The sequence below is a fragment of the Myxocyprinus asiaticus genome, chromosome 33, assembly GCF_019703515.2.
Source record: "Myxocyprinus asiaticus isolate MX2 ecotype Aquarium Trade chromosome 33, UBuf_Myxa_2, whole genome shotgun sequence".
Lineage (NCBI taxonomy): Eukaryota > Metazoa > Chordata > Actinopteri > Cypriniformes > Catostomidae > Myxocyprinus > Myxocyprinus asiaticus.
The window spans coordinates 40,925,511-40,944,747 of record NC_059376.1 but is presented as its reverse complement, the minus strand read 5'-3'; the positions used below and the strand labels follow the sequence as shown (position 1 = coordinate 40,944,747).

Sequence of the window (19,237 nt, the reverse complement as noted above, 5' to 3'; positions counted from 1 at the left end):
AATATTTTTTTTTAATTATTAAAAACTATTTTTTTTTTTAATGTTATGGTAATGACAATCATCACTGAAAACAATAGTAAAATAGTAAATAGTAAAACGTCCAGACACATTATGATAATGAGCATTGGGGAATAAAATGTCACAATGCAAAACTATGTATATCGTTACATTTTAGTTAGGAGGCTTAAAAGGTTGCCTATGTAGACTACAAGATAACTCGCTTGCTTTTGAGTAGTTTATTTCCCAGTTGGAAAAAAAACCAGCTTAAAACAAGGTGGTTTGCTGGACATAGCTGGTTTAGACCAGCTGAAAAGTGTCCAAAAACCCCTCAAAAAACTAGCAAAGAGACCAGCATGACCTGTTTGGCCAGGCTGGTGGACCAACCAACCACCTTAGATTAGTTTAGGCTATTGTTCCAGCATTCAAAATGTCAAAAAGTCAAAATGAGCTTAATGAGCTGACCTGGAGAGAAGATATTAGGGTTAAAACGCATCTCAAAGATGATGTGACTGATAGATCCAACGTCTTTGCACGCCCCTCTAACTGCATCTGTGCTCCGAGAATCACCTGATAACACACAAATGCAATCATAATCTGTAACATATTGTATGCAGTTAAACATCACATGAAAACAGACACTTATTTTTTCCTCTTACCAGCTTTTATACACTCATCCACCCCTCCGCTCTCTTCCATAAGCTCTTTCACTCGCTTCGTAAACTGAGCATGTCTGAAATATCAAGACAGTACCGATAAACCATACACAGATAAACAGACATAGCATCTTAAGTTCATAGATTTAAACGGAAGCTTCTGTCATAATTAAACGGCACGAAACAATGATTCATTCACGAATCGGATAGCAATACTTCTCTCATTAATGCATCAAAGATAGCTAGAACAGACATTTTATTTGGTGCATAACAACTTAAAAGTTCGCTAGTTTGAATCCCAGGGTGTTCTGAGTGACTCCAGCCAGGTCTCCTAAGTAACCAAATTGGCCCGGTTGCTAGGGAGGGTAGAGTCACATGGGGTAACCTCCTCGTGGTTGCTATAATGTGGTTCGCTCTCAGTGGGGCGTGTGGTGAGTTGAGCGTGGTTGCCGCGGTGGATGGCATGAAGCCTCCACACGCGCTATGTCTCCGTGGCAACGCGCTCAACAAGCCACGTGATAAGATGCGCGGGTTGATGGTCTCAGACGCGGAGGCAGCTGGGATTCGTCCTCCGCCACCCGGACTGTGGCGAATCACTACACGACCATGGAGGACTTAAAAGCACATTGGAAATTTGAAAAAAAAAAAAAAAAAAAGAACACTTGGAATATAGCATACAAGTCATATGAACCACTTTTATGATGCTTTTGCATCTTTTTTGAAGCTTGAAAGCTCCAGTCTCCATTCACTGTCACTGCATAGGAAAGAATGGCAAATATATCACTAAAATTCTCTTTTGTGTTTCACAGAATAAAGAAAATCACACAGATTTGGAACAATATGAGGAAGAGTGAATGATGACAGAATATTAAAGAAATATTCCGGGTCCAATACAAGTTTACCTCAAATCGACAGCATCTGTGGCATAATGTTGATTACCACAAAAATTAATTTCGACTCGTCCCTCCTTTCCTTTAAAAATGCTCAAATTGAGAATACAGTGAGGCACTTACAATGGAAATGAATGGAACCAATTTTTGGAAGGTTTATTAGGCAAAAAATGTGAAGCTTTAATTTCATAAAAGCACTTTAATTTTTCTGTTCAAAATTGTGTATTATTTGAGCTGTAAAGTTGTTTAAATCATTGTTTTTTGTGGCGGACTACTGTTCCAAGTGCATGAACTTCTAGGTATTGTATTTGTCACTGACGTTGCATTGTCATGACAAAAAAGTTGTAAAACTGGATATAACTTTACATAGAAAAGGTTAGTAAGCAATTTTATCACACTAAAATCATGTTAACATGCATATTGTTCATGTGTTGTGGCTATACTTTTGAATATTTTAACTTTTACGGATTGGCCCCATTCACTTCCATTGTGAGAAGGATCGCTTTCTTCTGACCAACTGCCAACAGGGAGTTTGTATGAAAACAATCATTATTTCTGTAAATCATTATTGCAATTCTGTTTGGTGACACTAGTGGTGCAGAGTAAAATACTTCACCTTTACTTCAAATCATACTCACTTGTGTTGAACAAACGCCTTCACCAGCTCCGGTCGTAAACGACACAAAACGTGAGGATACCGTCTGGGAAAATGCTCCTCTTTCCCCTCCTCATGTTCTGTTTCTACTCCATCACCACCTTCCTCAAGGAAGTTGGCATCGGCTGGCATGGTACGGTACACATCCAGCAGATAATACCGACCATCAGCTCCCAGTATGCCTTGGGCATCTACAGAAGTAAAAAGGGGCAACTGATGTCCTGTGGGCCCCAGGACCACATGTCTTTGCAAAGCGAGCGCCTTTGCCGACTGGGCCAGTAACTCTAGAAGTTTCCGTCTTGCTGGATTTTCCAGGGGCCCCGCGCTGAAGCCGTATAACAGGCCATTGGGAACTTCAGCCTGCTCGGGGCCCTGGAGGCCAGGAGCCAATCCCTGTGCCGAGAGCCGGACACCGCGGTAGTCCGCCAGAGCGGTGGGGATGGTGTGCAGGTTTTGGAGGTCTCCTTCCAGGTCGCTGTAAACTTGAACTCCTCGCAGCTCGAGGCGCTGAGCGGCCCTGTGACCTCGCTCTCCACCCAGCCACTCCTCACTGTGTGTTGGCATACTCAAAAACACTCCACCCAGTAAGAATGCTGGGTCATCGCAAGAACCGTTGATCGGTTCGACAAAACCATCGACCACCTTCTCTGCTGCCTGAGCGACTGCCCACACAAACGCACTGTTTACCTGCAAGAACACACATTCAATGGATAAGGAAGGAGTCATTTAGCACAGCGGTTCACAAAATAACAAAAGGGCACAGATATAGAGGCTACATGAGTCCAAAATGTATAAAATTCCAAATGCAATTTATTGCGCAACCAAAAATTAAGATTTGGTGCATAAAGAGAAGCTTTTAACTATGAACAAGCCTGAAAAAAAAAAAACTTGACACTGCTTACAATGCACAAATATATATATATATATATATATATATATATATTATACACACACACACACACACAGTATATATACACTCTATGCAAAAGTAAAAAAACCATTTGTCTTAAAATGGTTATATACTCTGCTTTAAGTAATAATTTTAACTATCAATATTCCCTTTACAAATGGAATTAAATAGAGGAAAAACAAGGAGCCCTACAATAGATGCTATGGCCGGATCTCAACATCGAGTCAATCTGTGATTAAATAAAGAGGCAAAAGATATAGCCGAAATAGATAGAAGAACTGTGGGGAATTCTGCAAGAAGCTTGGAACATCCCATCTGCCAACAACCAGCATTAATTCTGAAGACATCCTCACTATGCAACATTTTTCACAAGTGCCTAAAACTTTGCACACAGTTTATATATTATATATATATATATGAGAGAGAGAGAGAGAGAGAGAGAGAGAGAGACATGACGTTGGAGACACAATGTGCTGATGGTGTACATTTCCATATAATTGCATTTTTCATTGTATGCCCGCTCTTCAATTTAGAAAACTTGATTGATCTGATCAAAATAATAAAATATGCATTAAAGTGAGGATAAAAATATGAAAATTGAATATAGTCAGTGATTAAAGACTGTAGAACTGTAGAATCCTCCAGAGGAGGAACATGGAGGGGAAACAAATTATAGTTCCAAAAAGCAACTATTGCCACCGATTAATCGGTAAAACCGAGATATATCAGTCTACCTCAAATTTGATCAAAGCATATATAGGAGTGAATCAAGTTTTCACAGAAGTACCTTGCAACTGTGGACAGTTTGGTTATTCGGCAATTTCATCTTAAATGGAAACCCTATGCCTGCATTTCTACATACATTTTTAAGTGTGATTTCAAGGAATACTGCACCTGAAATGTTTAAATGCCATCATTTACACACCATATTTTAAACAGAACGTAAAAAGACATGTTGTAATGAATATCACTGTCAGTCTTGTGTTGTGTTCCTCATTGGCTACCACTCCTTGTGTTCCTGGGTCAAAAGGTCTGACCCATTTAAATGGTTTATGAATCTCACATAATCCATATATCATCACCAAATATTGCATTAGATTTTTTTCAACTTGATTTCTAGTAACTAAAACAGATTTTGTACCCTTTAGAATTTGACAATAGGCCTAAATTACCTGAGATTATGCAACTCAATTTTTGCATTAAAAAGTGCTTTTTTTTTTTTTTTTTTTTTTACTGATATTTTCACTATATTAAATACCATACATGCAATTTTCTGTCCTGTTTATCACACTAGTTTGTTTTAATGTTTAACCAGAAATTCATTTTTTTTTTTACTCCTATTTTGTAAAAAAAAAAAAAAAAAAAAAAAAGAAAAGAAAAAAAAGGCAGAAAGTCACATTTGTAGTATTCCCGGTCAAAAACGACCGGTCCATTAAAATGTATATAAATCTCTCATTATGAATATATTTTCACTAGTTATTGGGTTAGATCTTTTTATTAACTTGATTTCTAGTAATTAGAACAGGTTTTGTACTTCATTTGGAACTTATTGATAGTAGGCTTTACTGACCGCACCATATACAAGGGAAAGCCACTGTATATTAGTAAACATTGTTCCTACTCTTTGTGAGAAAGTGAAAGTTCTTAAAACACATTGCTTTAATATTTTTCCTTTGTTCCTGTGGGGTCAAGAATAGTACAGAAGTTGCCTGGAATATCAAAGGGTGTCTATGTGTGTGTTTGTGTGGGTGTGTGTGTATGAGTATGAGTGAGTGTACACATGCTTATATGTGCTCATCAGATGGTTGGACAGACTCCAGAACACAATTTGTTTGTTTTTTTTAAGCCCCACCCATTTCCAATGGCAGGTCATTTTTGACCGGTGACAAAGTGAAATAAAACCTATAGAATGAAAAAAAAAATGGTCCTAATTTATTTGGTGTTTTCAGACACCATATGTGAACAATATCAAGGAATATTATTTCAACTGGATTAAGAAAAACAAAAACGTTGTCTGGGTGAAAATGCCCAGAACACAAAGGTTAAATACAATTATTACCACTGACATGGACTCACTTTAAAGCCTAAAAAAATACACAAAAATATAATAAAAAGTAGTCCATGCTGCTTGTGTTTCATATTCCAAATCTTCTGAAGGTTTCTTTGGTGAGAAACATGAAATTTAAGTAATTTTTCTGAGAAAAACTTGTCCATTGCGCATTCACGAATGCTATGAGACAAGCTCGTTCACAGTGGTTGAGGTGTTCAAAAATGCACAAATCACGTGTTTGAGTACTTTTGTAAAAGTATACTTTTGGTCCTTTAAGTTTAAAGTGAGGCAATATCCATTGCCATTGTATTAAAAGGTCATATGGGTTTGGAAAAATATGAGGGTTAGTAAGGTCACATCCACACCAATAAGTTTTCGCTTTGTTGGCGGCTCTTATCCACATTTGTCCTCCACCGAAAACTAACCGTTTTGAAATCGCTCTATTACAGAATACTTTGGGAAACAATACGTTTTCAAATGAAAACGGATTAGTGTGGATGTGGTGTAAATTATGGCAGAATTTAAATTTTTGGGTGAACTATTCCTTTGGGTGTCCAAATACTTTTTTTGAACCACTATATAAATGGTACGTCTACGTGGTGTGTGTGTGTGCTCACACCTGCAGTAAGGCTCTGTCTCTTTGCAGTCTCTCCTCAAGACTTCTCTGTGGAAGATCTCTGGCCGCTTGCAGTTCTTTATTCCAGTCAGGGGCCTTTAAAAAAAAAACACAACAGTGACAGTATCAGAAGTGACGAGCCAGCTTACAATGGCTCTTACTCTAGATCGCATATGTGCATGAGCTAAACCGACCTGAAAAATACAGTTTTTTAGTATGCAATTTTATCAGGTTATAATGGTGGTTTAATTTAGGAGATTTTGGTCTTTTGTTATTTAAAAGGAGTCATGTCATGAGGAATCAAATTTTCCTTTGACATATAAGAGGTCACTGTACTATAAAAACATACTGTACGTTTCAGAACTGAAAACCGAATAGAAAAAAAAAAAAGAGCATTTATTTAAACCAGGCTGTTGAAACGGCTCGTTTGGAAGTTGTGTGTTTTGTGATGTCACAAAGAACAATAGGTCAGCAAAAGACTTCCTCTATAGCAAGACATCAATGCCCCCTTTTACAATGTTGCACCCTTGGCCCCACCCACTGGTACTCTGTCACACAGGTGAAGAGGAGAGGATGGAACTGTCATGGGAGATTCATCTACACCAAAGGAGACCTACACAGGACACCTTCATGTGCCTGTCTGGATTCAAATGTTTTTCTACATACACATGCAGTAGATGAACGGCTTTGACCGCAATCATGCATTTCGTGCAGCTTTTAAAAGATGCAATGTTAAGTTACAACTCTGTTTCATCTTGCTGTTGTGCTGTTTTGAAGGTGTCCTGGACCGTTTTTGCACCCATCTGTGCTACTTTTAAATTGTTGGTCTTTTGTAAACATGCACTAGATGGACATCTTTGATCATTTCAATGTATTTCCGGCGATGTGCGCCACGTTTTAAGAGCAGTACAAATGCAACTTTTAAAAATGCGTCTCATTCTGCTGCTGCCACGGACTGGGAGAAACACATGCCGTTCTGTGTGTAAACAAACACGGAAGATGTGCGAGATGTCACTCCTGTGAAGATCAGCGTCTCTATTTTCATCACCATGGATAATATTACATGCGTTTTCAGGACATTTAAGCGTGCATTGTATGAGTTTTCGGTTCACATTTTGATACATTCAGATGAAATGTGTTGGGTGTATGTGTTAACCCTAAAATGTAGTTTTATAAATTATAATGTGAAGCTTGTTTGTCCTCTTCTGATTGAGTTTCAAATATGGCTTTATTTGAGGGGCTGCACGATGCTGTTCAATCATAACAGTGGGTGTAAACACTGAGGTTTAAAGGAGACGCTGAGGCCAAAACTGAGCGTTTCAGACAGAGGGCCAGAGACAGGGTGGAAAATTATCATCAATTATTAAATTGACTGTTTGTGAAAAAAAAAAAAAAAAAAAAAAAAAAAACCTTTGCTAACATAATAAGTGGACCTCAGAGAAGATAATACAATAATTTAAAAAAAATAGTATGTCATGATAATAATTTTTCACTATCAATACAAAGTCTAGTCCATATTGCCTAGACCGTTTTCAAGTTACATTTAGGGGTAGGTACATTTTAAATAAGATTTAGCTTAGAGAAAATGGTCTGTTCCAAAAACCTAGTGAGCAGCCTCGTTGCCTCCTGCCTACACAGGCAGCATCCTAACTCAAAAAGAGCCTCATAAGAGACTGATTTGGAAAGCTCTACATAGACAGCAACTCTGTGCGCCACACAAATAGAACTCATCATGCAACTAATTTCAATACAGGTGAAACGACACAATACTCTCTAAATATACATAGCATTAGAGTAGACCGATATATGCCTCTATTTACTGATTCGTTTTTTTTTTTTTTTATTCCTTTTTGTATCTCTGTGGCCTGCGCTGGAGAATTGTACAGTTAGAACGGCTTGGTCCTGTATAACAGCGGCATCTAGAGGTGCAACAAAAACAATCACAGACAGCATGTGAGGATTTACTGTTTCTAAATCTTTCATCATTGATTTGCTGAATACAGTCTATAAAAAAAAAGCTTAAAAAGGAATATTCCGTGTTCAATACAAGTTCATCTCTATCGACAGCATTTGTGGCATAACGTTGATCACCACAAAAATTTATTTTGACTCCTCCCTCCTTTTCTTTAAAAAAATACAAAATCTTGGTTCCAGTGAAGCACTTACAATGGAAGTCAATGGGGGCCAAATTTTTGAACGTTAAAATACTCACCGTTTTAAAAGTATAGCCACAAGACATAAACAATAAGTGTGTTAATATGATTTTAGTCTGTTAAAATCACATACTAACCTTTTCTGTGTAAAGTTATAGCCAATTTTACAACTTCGTTACCATGACGATGTAATGTCATGCTGTAAAATGACTGTAAAAAAAGACAATTTAAGCGACTTTACAGCTCAAATAATATTAACATAGGTTTTAACAGAGGAATAAATGTAAGCACTTAAAATTATAAGCTTCACATTTCTATTCAAACCCTCCAAAAATTGGCCCCATTCACTTCCATTGTAAGTGCCTTACTGGAACCTTGATTTTTGCTTTATTTAAAAAACAAAAGAGGGACGAGTTGAAATAAATGTTTGTGGTAATCAACTACTGCCACAAATAGACACTTATTCATGCTAGCGCCATCTTTGATTTTTAATGGGAATGACAACGAGGCTCTGAAAGATAGACGTACAGTCTCTTCAATGGGCTGTACTGCAGTTTAAAGTTTTTTTTGGATCGTTCCACGGACAAAACATTGATAACATATCTGTTCAAGAACATTCAGTAAACAAAGAACTCCAGACAACATGAGTTGTGGAAAATCAGATGTGATCTAGGAGCTTTATACCGTTCGTGCTGAAGAGACTGTACATCTATCCCTCACAGCCTCGTTGTCATTCTCAATAAAAATCAAAGATGGCGCTAGTGTGAATAAGGTCTATGCTGTTGATTGAGCTTTACTTGTACTGAACCCGGAACATTCCTTTAATTTGGTAAATAGGTAACTATAGAGGATTATAATGAAGTCAAGTTTCCGTCATTTCAAAATAAGAGTCATGAAATAAGTTAGTGAATTCCGGGCTTGTCAAAAATCATGTGTTATGCATCAAATCTTAATTTTTTTCCTGGATATTGTTGGAATCTTGGTTGAACAATTAACTTCATCTAGAATTTTGTTCATTTTGGACTCTTGTAGCCTCTGTGTCTGTTCCAGTAATAGTAAGGGAAGACTGAGATTTTTTTTTTTACATTCTAAAAATCGATTAAAAAAAAAAAAATGAATAAGCTGAATAATCGGTAATAGGCCTTTTCCTCCACCTTAGTTATCGTATAAATCCACTACCGCTCGACCTCTCCATAGCGCACGCGCACACACACACACACACACACTTTGGTTCAATTAGGGAGTTTTCTATTATTGTAATTTGTAAACTGTTTTTTAACCAATATTTTTCAGTGTTAAACTTAAAAAGGTTTTTGAGCAGACCCATTTTGTTTACTTGCTACCACAAAGTTTTTTAAAGTTTCAAATGGCATGAACTGCATTAACTTTGTATTTTTCTACAAAGTGCTCATTAAAGCAATCTGTGAACTTGTAAAGCTGAAAGGTGAGTGAGAGACTGGGGCACACTGTGTACCTGTGTACTGAGTCCCTGTTCCAGACCAAGTCTTCCGCGGAAGCTGGATTTGTGCGAGTGAAGAGAAGAGATGCCGAGCCAGCTGAGTGTTCGATGCGGAGTGGACAGCACCTCCTCAGCTGGTAGTGAAGGCCTGTATAGACAGAGACACTTTATTAACTGCACTGAAGCATGTGAGGGAGTGTGTGTGTGTGTGAGAGAGAGAGAGGGAGAAAGAAAGAGACAGTGACAAAGTGAGAGAGGGAGAGAGAGAGAGAGAGAGAGAGAAAGTGACAGGAAGAGGGAGAGACAGTGACAGAAAGTGAGAGAGGAAGAGGGAGAGAGAGAGTGAGAGAGAGTCACCTGTGTCGCAGCAAGCTGAAGTTGTGTTTAAACTGTGGGCTGATGTTAGAAAGAAGATCGGTCAGACAGTGACACACTGGAGTGGACGGGGCGGGACGAGGGTCAAACACATCGAGAGTCGACCTGAAACACAAATAACAGGTTTGAGCATCACTGTCATTTTGTGAATCTAAAATGTCACCAACAATTTATTATCATGTTACTCCAATAATTGGGGTTTTCAACTCTGGACAATTTCTTATCCCAGAGGTTGATTTTTATTAAAACGAACAGATTATAATGAAAACGAATGAAATTTTTTTTTTTATTTGTTATACAATTTGTTTTTACCAGGTCTTCATTTATTTTTGGAAAATATGCAAATTGTAAAAATATAATTAAATTGTCTCTTTTTTTGATACATAAAATGTTAGCTATAAAATTATTCTTAGCAAGAAAAAGGAGTCAGCCATTTGATTTCAAAAACATTAAAAATGTCATTTCCATCCCAGAATTCTACACAATGCATATTTATAAATTATTATTTTTAAACAGGATTTTTTTTTTTTTTTGACAGATAAAAGCCCTGTTGAATAATACACACTGTTTCACATACTATATCTGGTATACTTCCATTACCACTGCTGGCTATGTTTGGAAAGAAATACTTGCATACTTACTGCATACTGGGCAGCTTATAGTGTACTGCATTTTTTATTTTATTTTTTTCAATGCAGCATGCAGTGATAAGGATTTCAAACTGTAGTATACTAAATTGTTACATGAGCCTTACTACGTTGCATGTTTAATTCAGTGAGTGCCTTTCATTTGAATCTTGGACATAAAGACAGCTATATCACTTTCAAAAATTAATAAAAAAAAAAATGGGTCTGTAAATCAATTTATTTTTTTAATCAAATGAATTACATTTAAACTAATTATTTACATTTAATTGCATATATAAATATTTGCTGAGAAAGGTCCTCAGATAACAATAATTCAATATACTGCATAATGATTAAATAATTATAAAAGGCTATATTTAAATAATTCTAAATATAATATACAATATACATAATATTCAGATAATTAAAATGCATTAGATGATTGTGGCAGACGATTAAAGCTTTGATAAGACAATGCAAAAAATGGCTTTAGAAGGCAATATAGTGTTTATTTCCATATTACTGAACATAAGCCAATCATTGGCCTACAGTTCACAATTGTCAATCTATCCAATAAATTATCCAAGTTACTCTTTTCTAAGGATGTGTCAATGTGCATATGCGTCAGACGGATGCTTCTGGAGAGTAGTTTAGGAGTGTCGCTTTGAGCGCAGTTAAAAAAAACGTCTCGAGATTGCCGTGTTCGAAATTGCGCTCCATCCAGCTGTTTGAACGCAAGAACACGTTCTCATCTTGTACCGTCACTAGTGTTAAGCAAGCCTGAGTGTGGTTTTGATGTCTGTACAGCCGCATGTTGCATATATAGCTTGAGTTCTGCTTACTGCCCCCTGCTGAAAAAGGTTTAAGCTTAAATTGCTTTGATGGTAGGAATATTCCTTATTACGGTCTGTAGACGTGATTAATTGTAATTTTGTTAATGCATTATTTTTTTTTTTTTTTATCTAATTGATCACACTTAATTTACACTTTAAATTAACAGCCTTAATAAAATGTCTAAACTTTTGACAGTCTGATCAAATAATGAGTCAAGAAAAAGATGTAAAAAATGCAGCTCATCTTGAAATGGAAAGTCAAGTCTATTGCATTGTGGATTTATTGTATACTGCACATGCATACAGACAATTTTCAGACCGTGCACATAACATACTGCAGAGATATCAGTGGGTAATACAGCAGTATGCTATTCTGAACAAACCTGTGGTCTTACCTGTTCAGGTAAAATCCACGTGGACAGGAAGTGATTTCACACTGCTTGCCCTCCAGAGTGTGGACCCTGATGTACAGGAAGTCGCCCTGCAGTTTCCTGAAGCCAGGGGGCGGATTCCAACAGCTGAGTGACAGGTCGAGTATGTAACTGGGAGCCTATAAGAAAAAACAGCTTTGTACTTACTATCAACTCATAGGAGATAAAAAAAAACAAATGACATCTCAATTGTTTCTCCTAGACAGCAATGAAATCAGAGACTTTTCTTTGAGTCTCCTGCATCTCAGATGTTTCTCCTGAGAAAAGACACCCAGAATTCTCATGTTACTAGATTTTCAGAAGAGATACCAAAGTTTGCAATCAAAACTGAGCGAACCATTACATTGACTGAGCTATGAAAGCAATCTCTAAGCAATACATTATTTTCCCATACTTCGCTGTGTGTGTTGGTAGGCAGCAGGGTTGTTAGAGGAGGAAGTTCTGAAACTCCAGGCAAGATGTATGCAGGTGGCGGTGGGGCTTCAGATGTCTGCTCTGCCTTAATATTGGCTCGTCTGTTTTTGAATGAGTGGAGAGTGGGAGGAGCTTCTAATGCACACATACATGCATGTTTACAGTATCATTGACGGTGAAGATAAATCAATGCACATTGAGTTATTAATAGGCAACACTGAATACAAGCACTGTACATAAATGAAGTTAAACAAAAATAGATTTTAACAGTATATGAGGAATATGTTGTAAAGGTGCTGTGGGTGGTTGCCAGGATGTTGCCATGCAGTTGTGAAGGTGTCCTTCTAATTATAATTCTTACCAGATGTTTGGGTGAGTGTGTTCAGTACGCTGGGCGATCGACCCTCAATCAAGGCATCTTGGGGTCCGGCAGCTCTCAGCATCTCTTGCACACGTGCCAGGTGTGCCTGCGCAGACCGTGGGGAGTACGACTCTGTAAAGAATACACATGGGTCAAAGGTCACATTACGATACCAAAATCAAGCCTTTGCTGTGACTCCGAGTCCATTGATTTTAGCTGAATTTCAATGAGTCTAATTTTTCAAGAATACGATTTATCCAGCGAGTAATAGCGTAATCCATTTTACAGTCGTTTTCCCACACTGCTCATAATGACTGACTCACTTTGGCTCTGAGAAATTATTCATTAGTATGCCAACAAAAGGCACAATCAGTAAAATCAAAAAAAATTTAAAACCAGTATAGCAAACAAACCCCACTGATTCTCACATATACTCATTAGATCTCACAATGGTGGAAAAAAAACAGCTCAAGCTGATAACTTTTGAATCCAGTTGCTGGTTTCTTGCCGTTTAAAGCAGGTTGACCATCTGAACTAGCAGCTGGTGGCAACCTGGCTGAGCTGGTAGACTATTTTGGAGACCAGCAACAAACTAGCTACCACCAGTTGGTTATACCAGCTTAAAGTTGTCAAACTGTTTGTTGGAACATGATAGCTGGTTCAAACAGGTTGAAAAGCTTGTGAGAACCAGGCTGAGATCCTACACTGTCTTGGAGACCAGCATAAACCTGCTACAAGTTGGTTATACCAGCTTAAGATGGTATAACTGCTTTTTGGAACATGGTAGCTGGTTCAAACGTGTTGAACAGCTGGTGAGGACCAGGCTGAGCTCCTAGACCACTTTGGACACCAGCAACAAAGCAACTACCATCTGGTCATACCAGCTTAAGGTGGTCCAAATTTTTTTTGGAACATGGTAGTTGGTTCAGACAGGTTGAACAGCTGGTGAGGACCGGGCTGAGCTCCTAGACCATCATAGAGACCAGTAATAACCCACTACCAGCTGGTTATACCAGCTTAAGGTGGTCAAACTGCTTTTTGGTTTTAGCTGTATTTTCCTCTTGATATCCTAATATGTCTGATTTAGGCATTGAAAGGTATTTAAAAAAAAAAAAAAACAACTAAACATCACAACTGTATTTTTTGTGCATGTCTGTGGGAGTAATTAATGCAAAACATAAATAATGGCAATAACATCAAACCTCATTGGTTCTTGCACGTCTCATGACCAACCGTCAAGACGTCAAACATCAGATTTAATGTTATGACGTGTTGCCATATTTGATTTGTGCTCTGTATACATGACTTGATCAATGATTTCATTTGATTTGAGAGTGAATAATGACTTTAATTTCAGTCTGTTCATCATACAAAGCAATCGAATGCCTTCAGAAGACTTGGAATATGACGCACAGATCACATGGACTACTTTTATGACACTTTTGGGTGCTTTTTTTGAGCTACGAAGTGAGTCACTATCATCTGTTATTGTATGGAAATCAGCAATCGCGACATTCCTTAAAACATATCCTTTTGTGTTCTACAGAAGAAAGAAAATCATATGGGTTTGGTGAGTAAATAATGACAAAAAGTTTTATTTGTGGGTGAACTAACTTTTTAATTTGAAGTTTTTGCTGTTTACCTTCCACTAGACGAAGAGTGACTCCTGCTTTGAAACCCTTGACGTCCTGGAGCTCTGCCATGGGGTCGAGGGTCACACCTGACAGGGCCAGAGAGAGAGACGTGCGTGGTGCCACCTCCTCCCTGCCCAGTAAGGTCAGTATGGTGTCCTGGACCAGCCAGAATCCATTAACCTGCACAAAGAACATTCAAAATATTACTATCCTCCAATCAAAGATACGTCAATACTAAAAAAAAAAAAACACATACAATCTTATCTCTAATCCAATCCAACTAATAAACTGGATGATGTGCTTTGCATTCTTTCATGTTCTGTAGCCAAATGACTGAATATTTGCATACACTAGAAGCATGACGTAAACTAGACTAGATTTGAGCACTGGGCCACACCACCCCAAAATTCTTTCTGTAAACAGATATAGTTTTGTCTACCGTTCTTGAGTGCTCACAGCTCACCTGCAGCTCAAAGGCGTCAACACCCGCACCCTGAATCTTTACGGGAAACGAGCCGTCATCCTCTTTTCGGCTTTCAGAAGCTCTTTTCCCATTTGCTGGACATGAGACATCTGCTGAGTGAATAGGGGAGTAAAGTATGAGTGGATTCCTCACTGTTTTAGCTTGAAGCTAAAACAACAGTTACATAAGAGAGTTAGGAAATATCTGCATTAAAGATTTTTAATGCATTCTAAGACTTTTTGACCCTACTGCACTATGGAGTACCATGTAAATACCATAGCCACATGAATAAGTTAATCAATCAGTACCACAGTATATACTGAAGTACAATGGCACAGTATTACCATTTGATATGGCAGCGCCACACTATTTTTGCGATCAATATTATGTACAACACTCACAAAATATAACAACACCGTGATCTGACATCCATTAGAGTAAAAGCTTAGATTCTCTCCTGAAGGATTTGTGTGTGGCACGTCTACGATCTCCAACAACAGCAACACTGGACTTGATTTAGCATGAGCTTGTCCAGACACACTTCCATGCTAAATGCATACAAATGGGAAACACTATGCTTTGATAGGCATAGCATTTGCTCGACAATTAGTAAAGCAATATAGAGCGTTCTTAACATGTACTTGTCCTCAACCTAAGCTCAAGCTCCACTCTTCATCAAGATGGCAACCCCCAAAATGCCAACATAACTGAAACTCTTCTAAATCTCAACACAACAAAAATTAAACCCCTTTACATTCATCATGCATGAAGACACATTATATTTTAACCTTTACTCTCCCCATCGAGTGCCATGCAAAGTATGCAGAGAATTAGAAATCCCCTGTTCATTTGGTTACATTAATTTTTTGAGTAATATGAACAAGGGAGGATTCAGTAAAATTCTGGTCTCCCCCAAATAATAATGATTGCAACACTTCTGCATTAAACCACCCCTAATTAATTAACAGAAACTTATGATGCCCCCACTCGGACTGGTGGTGAGACGATCAACATTACCACCCCTAAACAAACAAATGCCCCACCAAAGACTGCATCGTAGTACCACCCTGAATGTAACTGTTTAAAAGACTAAAGGTTGACTGCTAATTTGAATATTGGCTGGATACCAATATTATAATGTTGACTTGCAGTAACCTCAAGAACAATGTGTTATCAATGAGACAGGAATAATAGTGCTTTGAGTTTGCCACACGCTCTTCATGACAGGCAGGAATGACAGTGAAATGCATTTGCCCCGGGAGTAACGCGCTCGTAATGAAAGACAGGAATGTCCCGCGGTGTGTTGCACTGACACAATGCCCTGAGGAAACTCACTGGAGAGGAACGCACACTGAGATGTCTTTCGATTTAACAGTTGTGTGTGTGTGCATTATATTACAGCACAAAGAGGTCGGTCAGTAAACACACAAATGAGCAAGTGTATATCAGGAGGTCAAAGGTTATGTTTGTTTTGCAAAGGGGTAGTTGATATGAAAGACTTCAGGACAGTTGACTTGTTTGGCAGTGACATAATATACTACATGTAAAACAAATTTTTAACAGCATTTATCAGTTTCTTTTAGAATTATTATACATGCCGTAATAATTATAATTTTTATGCATGCATATTTGTGCATTTGTCACACCACAGGATTGTTTAAAATAAACTTGTGATGGCAAAAAGGCCATAAAAATGTTGAAAAACTTTAAAGATCTACCTGTCTGTCTTTTGTAAACTTATATTAAGAGACCACACTGAATATTTGTACTTTTATAAAATGCATTTGTCACACTACAGGACCATTTAAAATGAACAAGCTTCATTGTAAATGAGTAGCACATTCAAATGGACAATATATTTAAAGGATGCTTTATGTGTTGGCTCACATCCTGCAGTGTTGAACTATTTTTCACAATCAGCATGTTGTTAATGTAGAATGCATGCACTGTATGGCATTATTCTCTGTGTGCATGTAACATTTCACACAAACCTCAAAAGGTTTGGAAGTTGACCAAAGGAAGTCAGAAAAAGTTGGAACAAAACAGAACAGCAAGAGAATGAGTGAATCACCAGGAAAACTTTAAGGGAGGAGGAGGGTGCAATGAACCAGACTGAGGCAACTCTTACCCATAGTTTTCTTCTCTGCATTTCCTCTCTTTGCCGTGTCCCTCATGTTTTTCACTCTGTTGTGTCTCTTTGGTTGCTGCTGGCTCGTGGTTCTCCTTTAGTGTGGACACGCTTCCTGTTTTGTGCAGTGCAGTCGGAGAGTTGTCAGGTGTGACTGATCAAACACGTCTTTTTACTTTCTCATTCCCTCACACAGCCACTCCCTCCTTCCAACAGACTGCTGGCAGTGTTTCCCTCCCCTCCCTTTCTCTCTCTCACACATACACACACTGGGCCGATAACAGTCTTGTTTTACTGGGCGTGACGCTTCACTCCATTTGCAAAAGTGTTGTGGGTGTGTTAAACTCCCCCTCTGACTTCCCTGAGGGCAGGGAGGGATCCTACTACCACACACACACACACACACACACACACACACACACGCACGTTGGTGCAGCTATCATTATGAGGACTTTCCATAGAAATAATGATTTTTATACTGTACAAACTATAGATTGTATCTCCTAACCCTAACAAAAAATTTTCTGCATTTTTACATTTTCAATAAAACATTTTTTTTGTAACCTAAAAAAGTCCTCGTAAACCACTTAAACCTGCCCACTCACTCACACTCACACACACACACACACACACACACACACACACACACACACTCACACACACACACACACACACACACACACTCACACACACACTCACACACACACACACACACTCACACTCACACTCACACACACACACACACACACACTCACACTCACACTCACACACACACACACACACACTCACACTCACACACACACACACACACACTCACACACACACACACACACACACACACTCACTCACACTCACACACACACTCACACTCACACTCACTCACACACACACACTCACACACACACACTCACACTCACACACACACACACACACACAAATCTGTTGTCACCATATTAACCCTTGTGTGACCTTTGGGACATTTTTGTCTTTTTCATTTTGGCCGTGTATTTTTGTGTGTATTTTTTGGGGAATTTTGATATTTCAACCTCAGTTCCTATAATACATCTGTAATAAAAAAAAAAAAATAAAAAAAAAAAAATGTAATCTGACACTGCACAAAAAAATTATAATGCACCAAAATCAATGTTGTTGCTAATCATTGACATATCCCAGACTGTGTTAATCCCAAAAAAATTAATAATTCCCCTTAGCATTTAGTATTTGGAAAATAATTAATTTTTTGTTTTTTTGTTTTTGTTTTTGTTTTTTCATAAAAAATCAACAATGGCATTATATAAACAAACTGGCATTTAAAGGGTTAAAATCCTGAAAATGAATGAATATTTGGTAGTTATAAAAGAAGTTAAAAAAATTAACTCATTGAAAGTGGAAAATAATATTAATATATAATATTATTATGGCAGTTTTTTGACATATATATCTTTGTCCTCTAAGGACCTCTGAGTAACTTTTATAAATTGCCGCACAAGGGTTAAACCGTTTACACACCTGGGTGAATCTCACAAACCCTGTCAAGATCATGTCCAGATCAGATTTCACCCTTAAATCAAAAGAATATAAAATTAGGAAAATATAAGAAATATAGACATATTTTTATACTTATATAGTATCATATACAGGTGCATCTCAATAAATTAGAATGTCGTGGAAAAGTTCATTTATTTCAGTAATTCAACTCAAATTGTGAAACTCGTGTATTAAATAAATTCAATGCACACAGACTGAAGTAGTTTAAGTCTTTGGTTCTTTTAATTGTGATGATTTTGGCTCACATTTAACAAAAACCCACCAATTCACTATCTCAACAAATTAGAATACATCATAAGACCAATAAGAAAAACATTTTTAGTGAATTGTTGGCCTTCTGGAAAGTATGTTCATTTACTGTATATGTACTCAATACTTGGTAGGGGCTCATTTTGCTTTAATTACTGCCTCAATTCGGCGTGGCATGGAGGTGATCAGTTTGTGGCACTGCTGAGGTGGTATGGAAGCCCAGGTTTCTTTGACAGTGCCCTTCAGCTCATCTGCATTTTTTGGTCTCTTGTTTCTTATTTTCCTCTTGACAATACCCCATAGATTCTCTATGGGGTTCAGGTCTGGTGAGTTTGCTGGCCAGTCAAGCACACCAACACCATGGTCATTTAACCAACTTTTGGTGCTTTTGGCAGTGTGGGCAGGTGCCAAATCCTGCTGGAAAATGAAATCAGCATCTTTAAAAAGCTGGTCAGCAGAAGGAAGCATGAAGTGCTCCAAAATTTCTTGGTAAACGGGTGCAGTGACTTTGCTTTTAAAAAAACACAATGGACCAACACCAGCAGATGACATTGCACACCAAATCATCACAGACTGTGGAAACTTAACACTGGACTTCAAGCAACTTGGGCTATGATCTTCTCCACCCTTCCTCCAGACTCTAGGACCTTGGTTTCCAAATGAAATACAAAACTTGCTCTCATCTGAAAAGAGGACTTTGGACCACTGGGCAACAGTCCAGTTCTTCTTCTCCTTAGCCCAGGTAAGACGCCTCTGACATTGTCTGTGGTTCAGGAGTGGCTTAACAAG

General features: G+C 38.0%; 1 protein-coding gene across 4 annotated transcripts in view; it reads right to left on the bottom strand.

Moving 5' to 3' along the window:
- The window catches only part of si:ch211-166a6.5 (clustered mitochondria protein homolog), a 28,782-nt gene extending 11,873 nt beyond the window's left edge, over nt 1-16,909 (bottom strand). Inside the window, exons 1-12 of one of the 4 annotated variants that reach the window (XM_051668243.1) lie at nt 16,652-16,909; nt 14,524-14,636; nt 14,069-14,240; nt 12,427-12,558; nt 12,046-12,200; nt 11,616-11,770; nt 9,744-9,866; nt 9,402-9,534; nt 5,778-5,870; nt 2,182-2,885; nt 657-730; nt 463-567 (exon numbers count right to left, since the gene is read on the bottom strand). In XM_051668243.1, coding sequence (XP_051524203.1) covers nt 463-567; nt 657-730; nt 2,182-2,885; nt 5,778-5,870; nt 9,402-9,534; nt 9,744-9,866; nt 11,616-11,770; nt 12,046-12,200; nt 12,427-12,558; nt 14,069-14,240; nt 14,524-14,636; nt 16,652-16,697 — 2,005 coding nt within the window. In that variant the 5' untranslated portion in view covers nt 16,698-16,909. The remainder of the gene's footprint in view (nt 1-462; nt 568-656; nt 731-2,181; nt 2,886-5,777; nt 5,871-9,401; nt 9,535-9,743; nt 9,867-11,615; nt 11,771-12,045; nt 12,201-12,426; nt 12,559-14,068; nt 14,241-14,523; nt 14,637-16,651) is intronic. The other 3 variants (XM_051668239.1, XM_051668242.1, XM_051668240.1) reach the window with 3 other exon arrangements.
- Nucleotides 16,910-19,237: the final 2,328 nt, after the last annotated feature.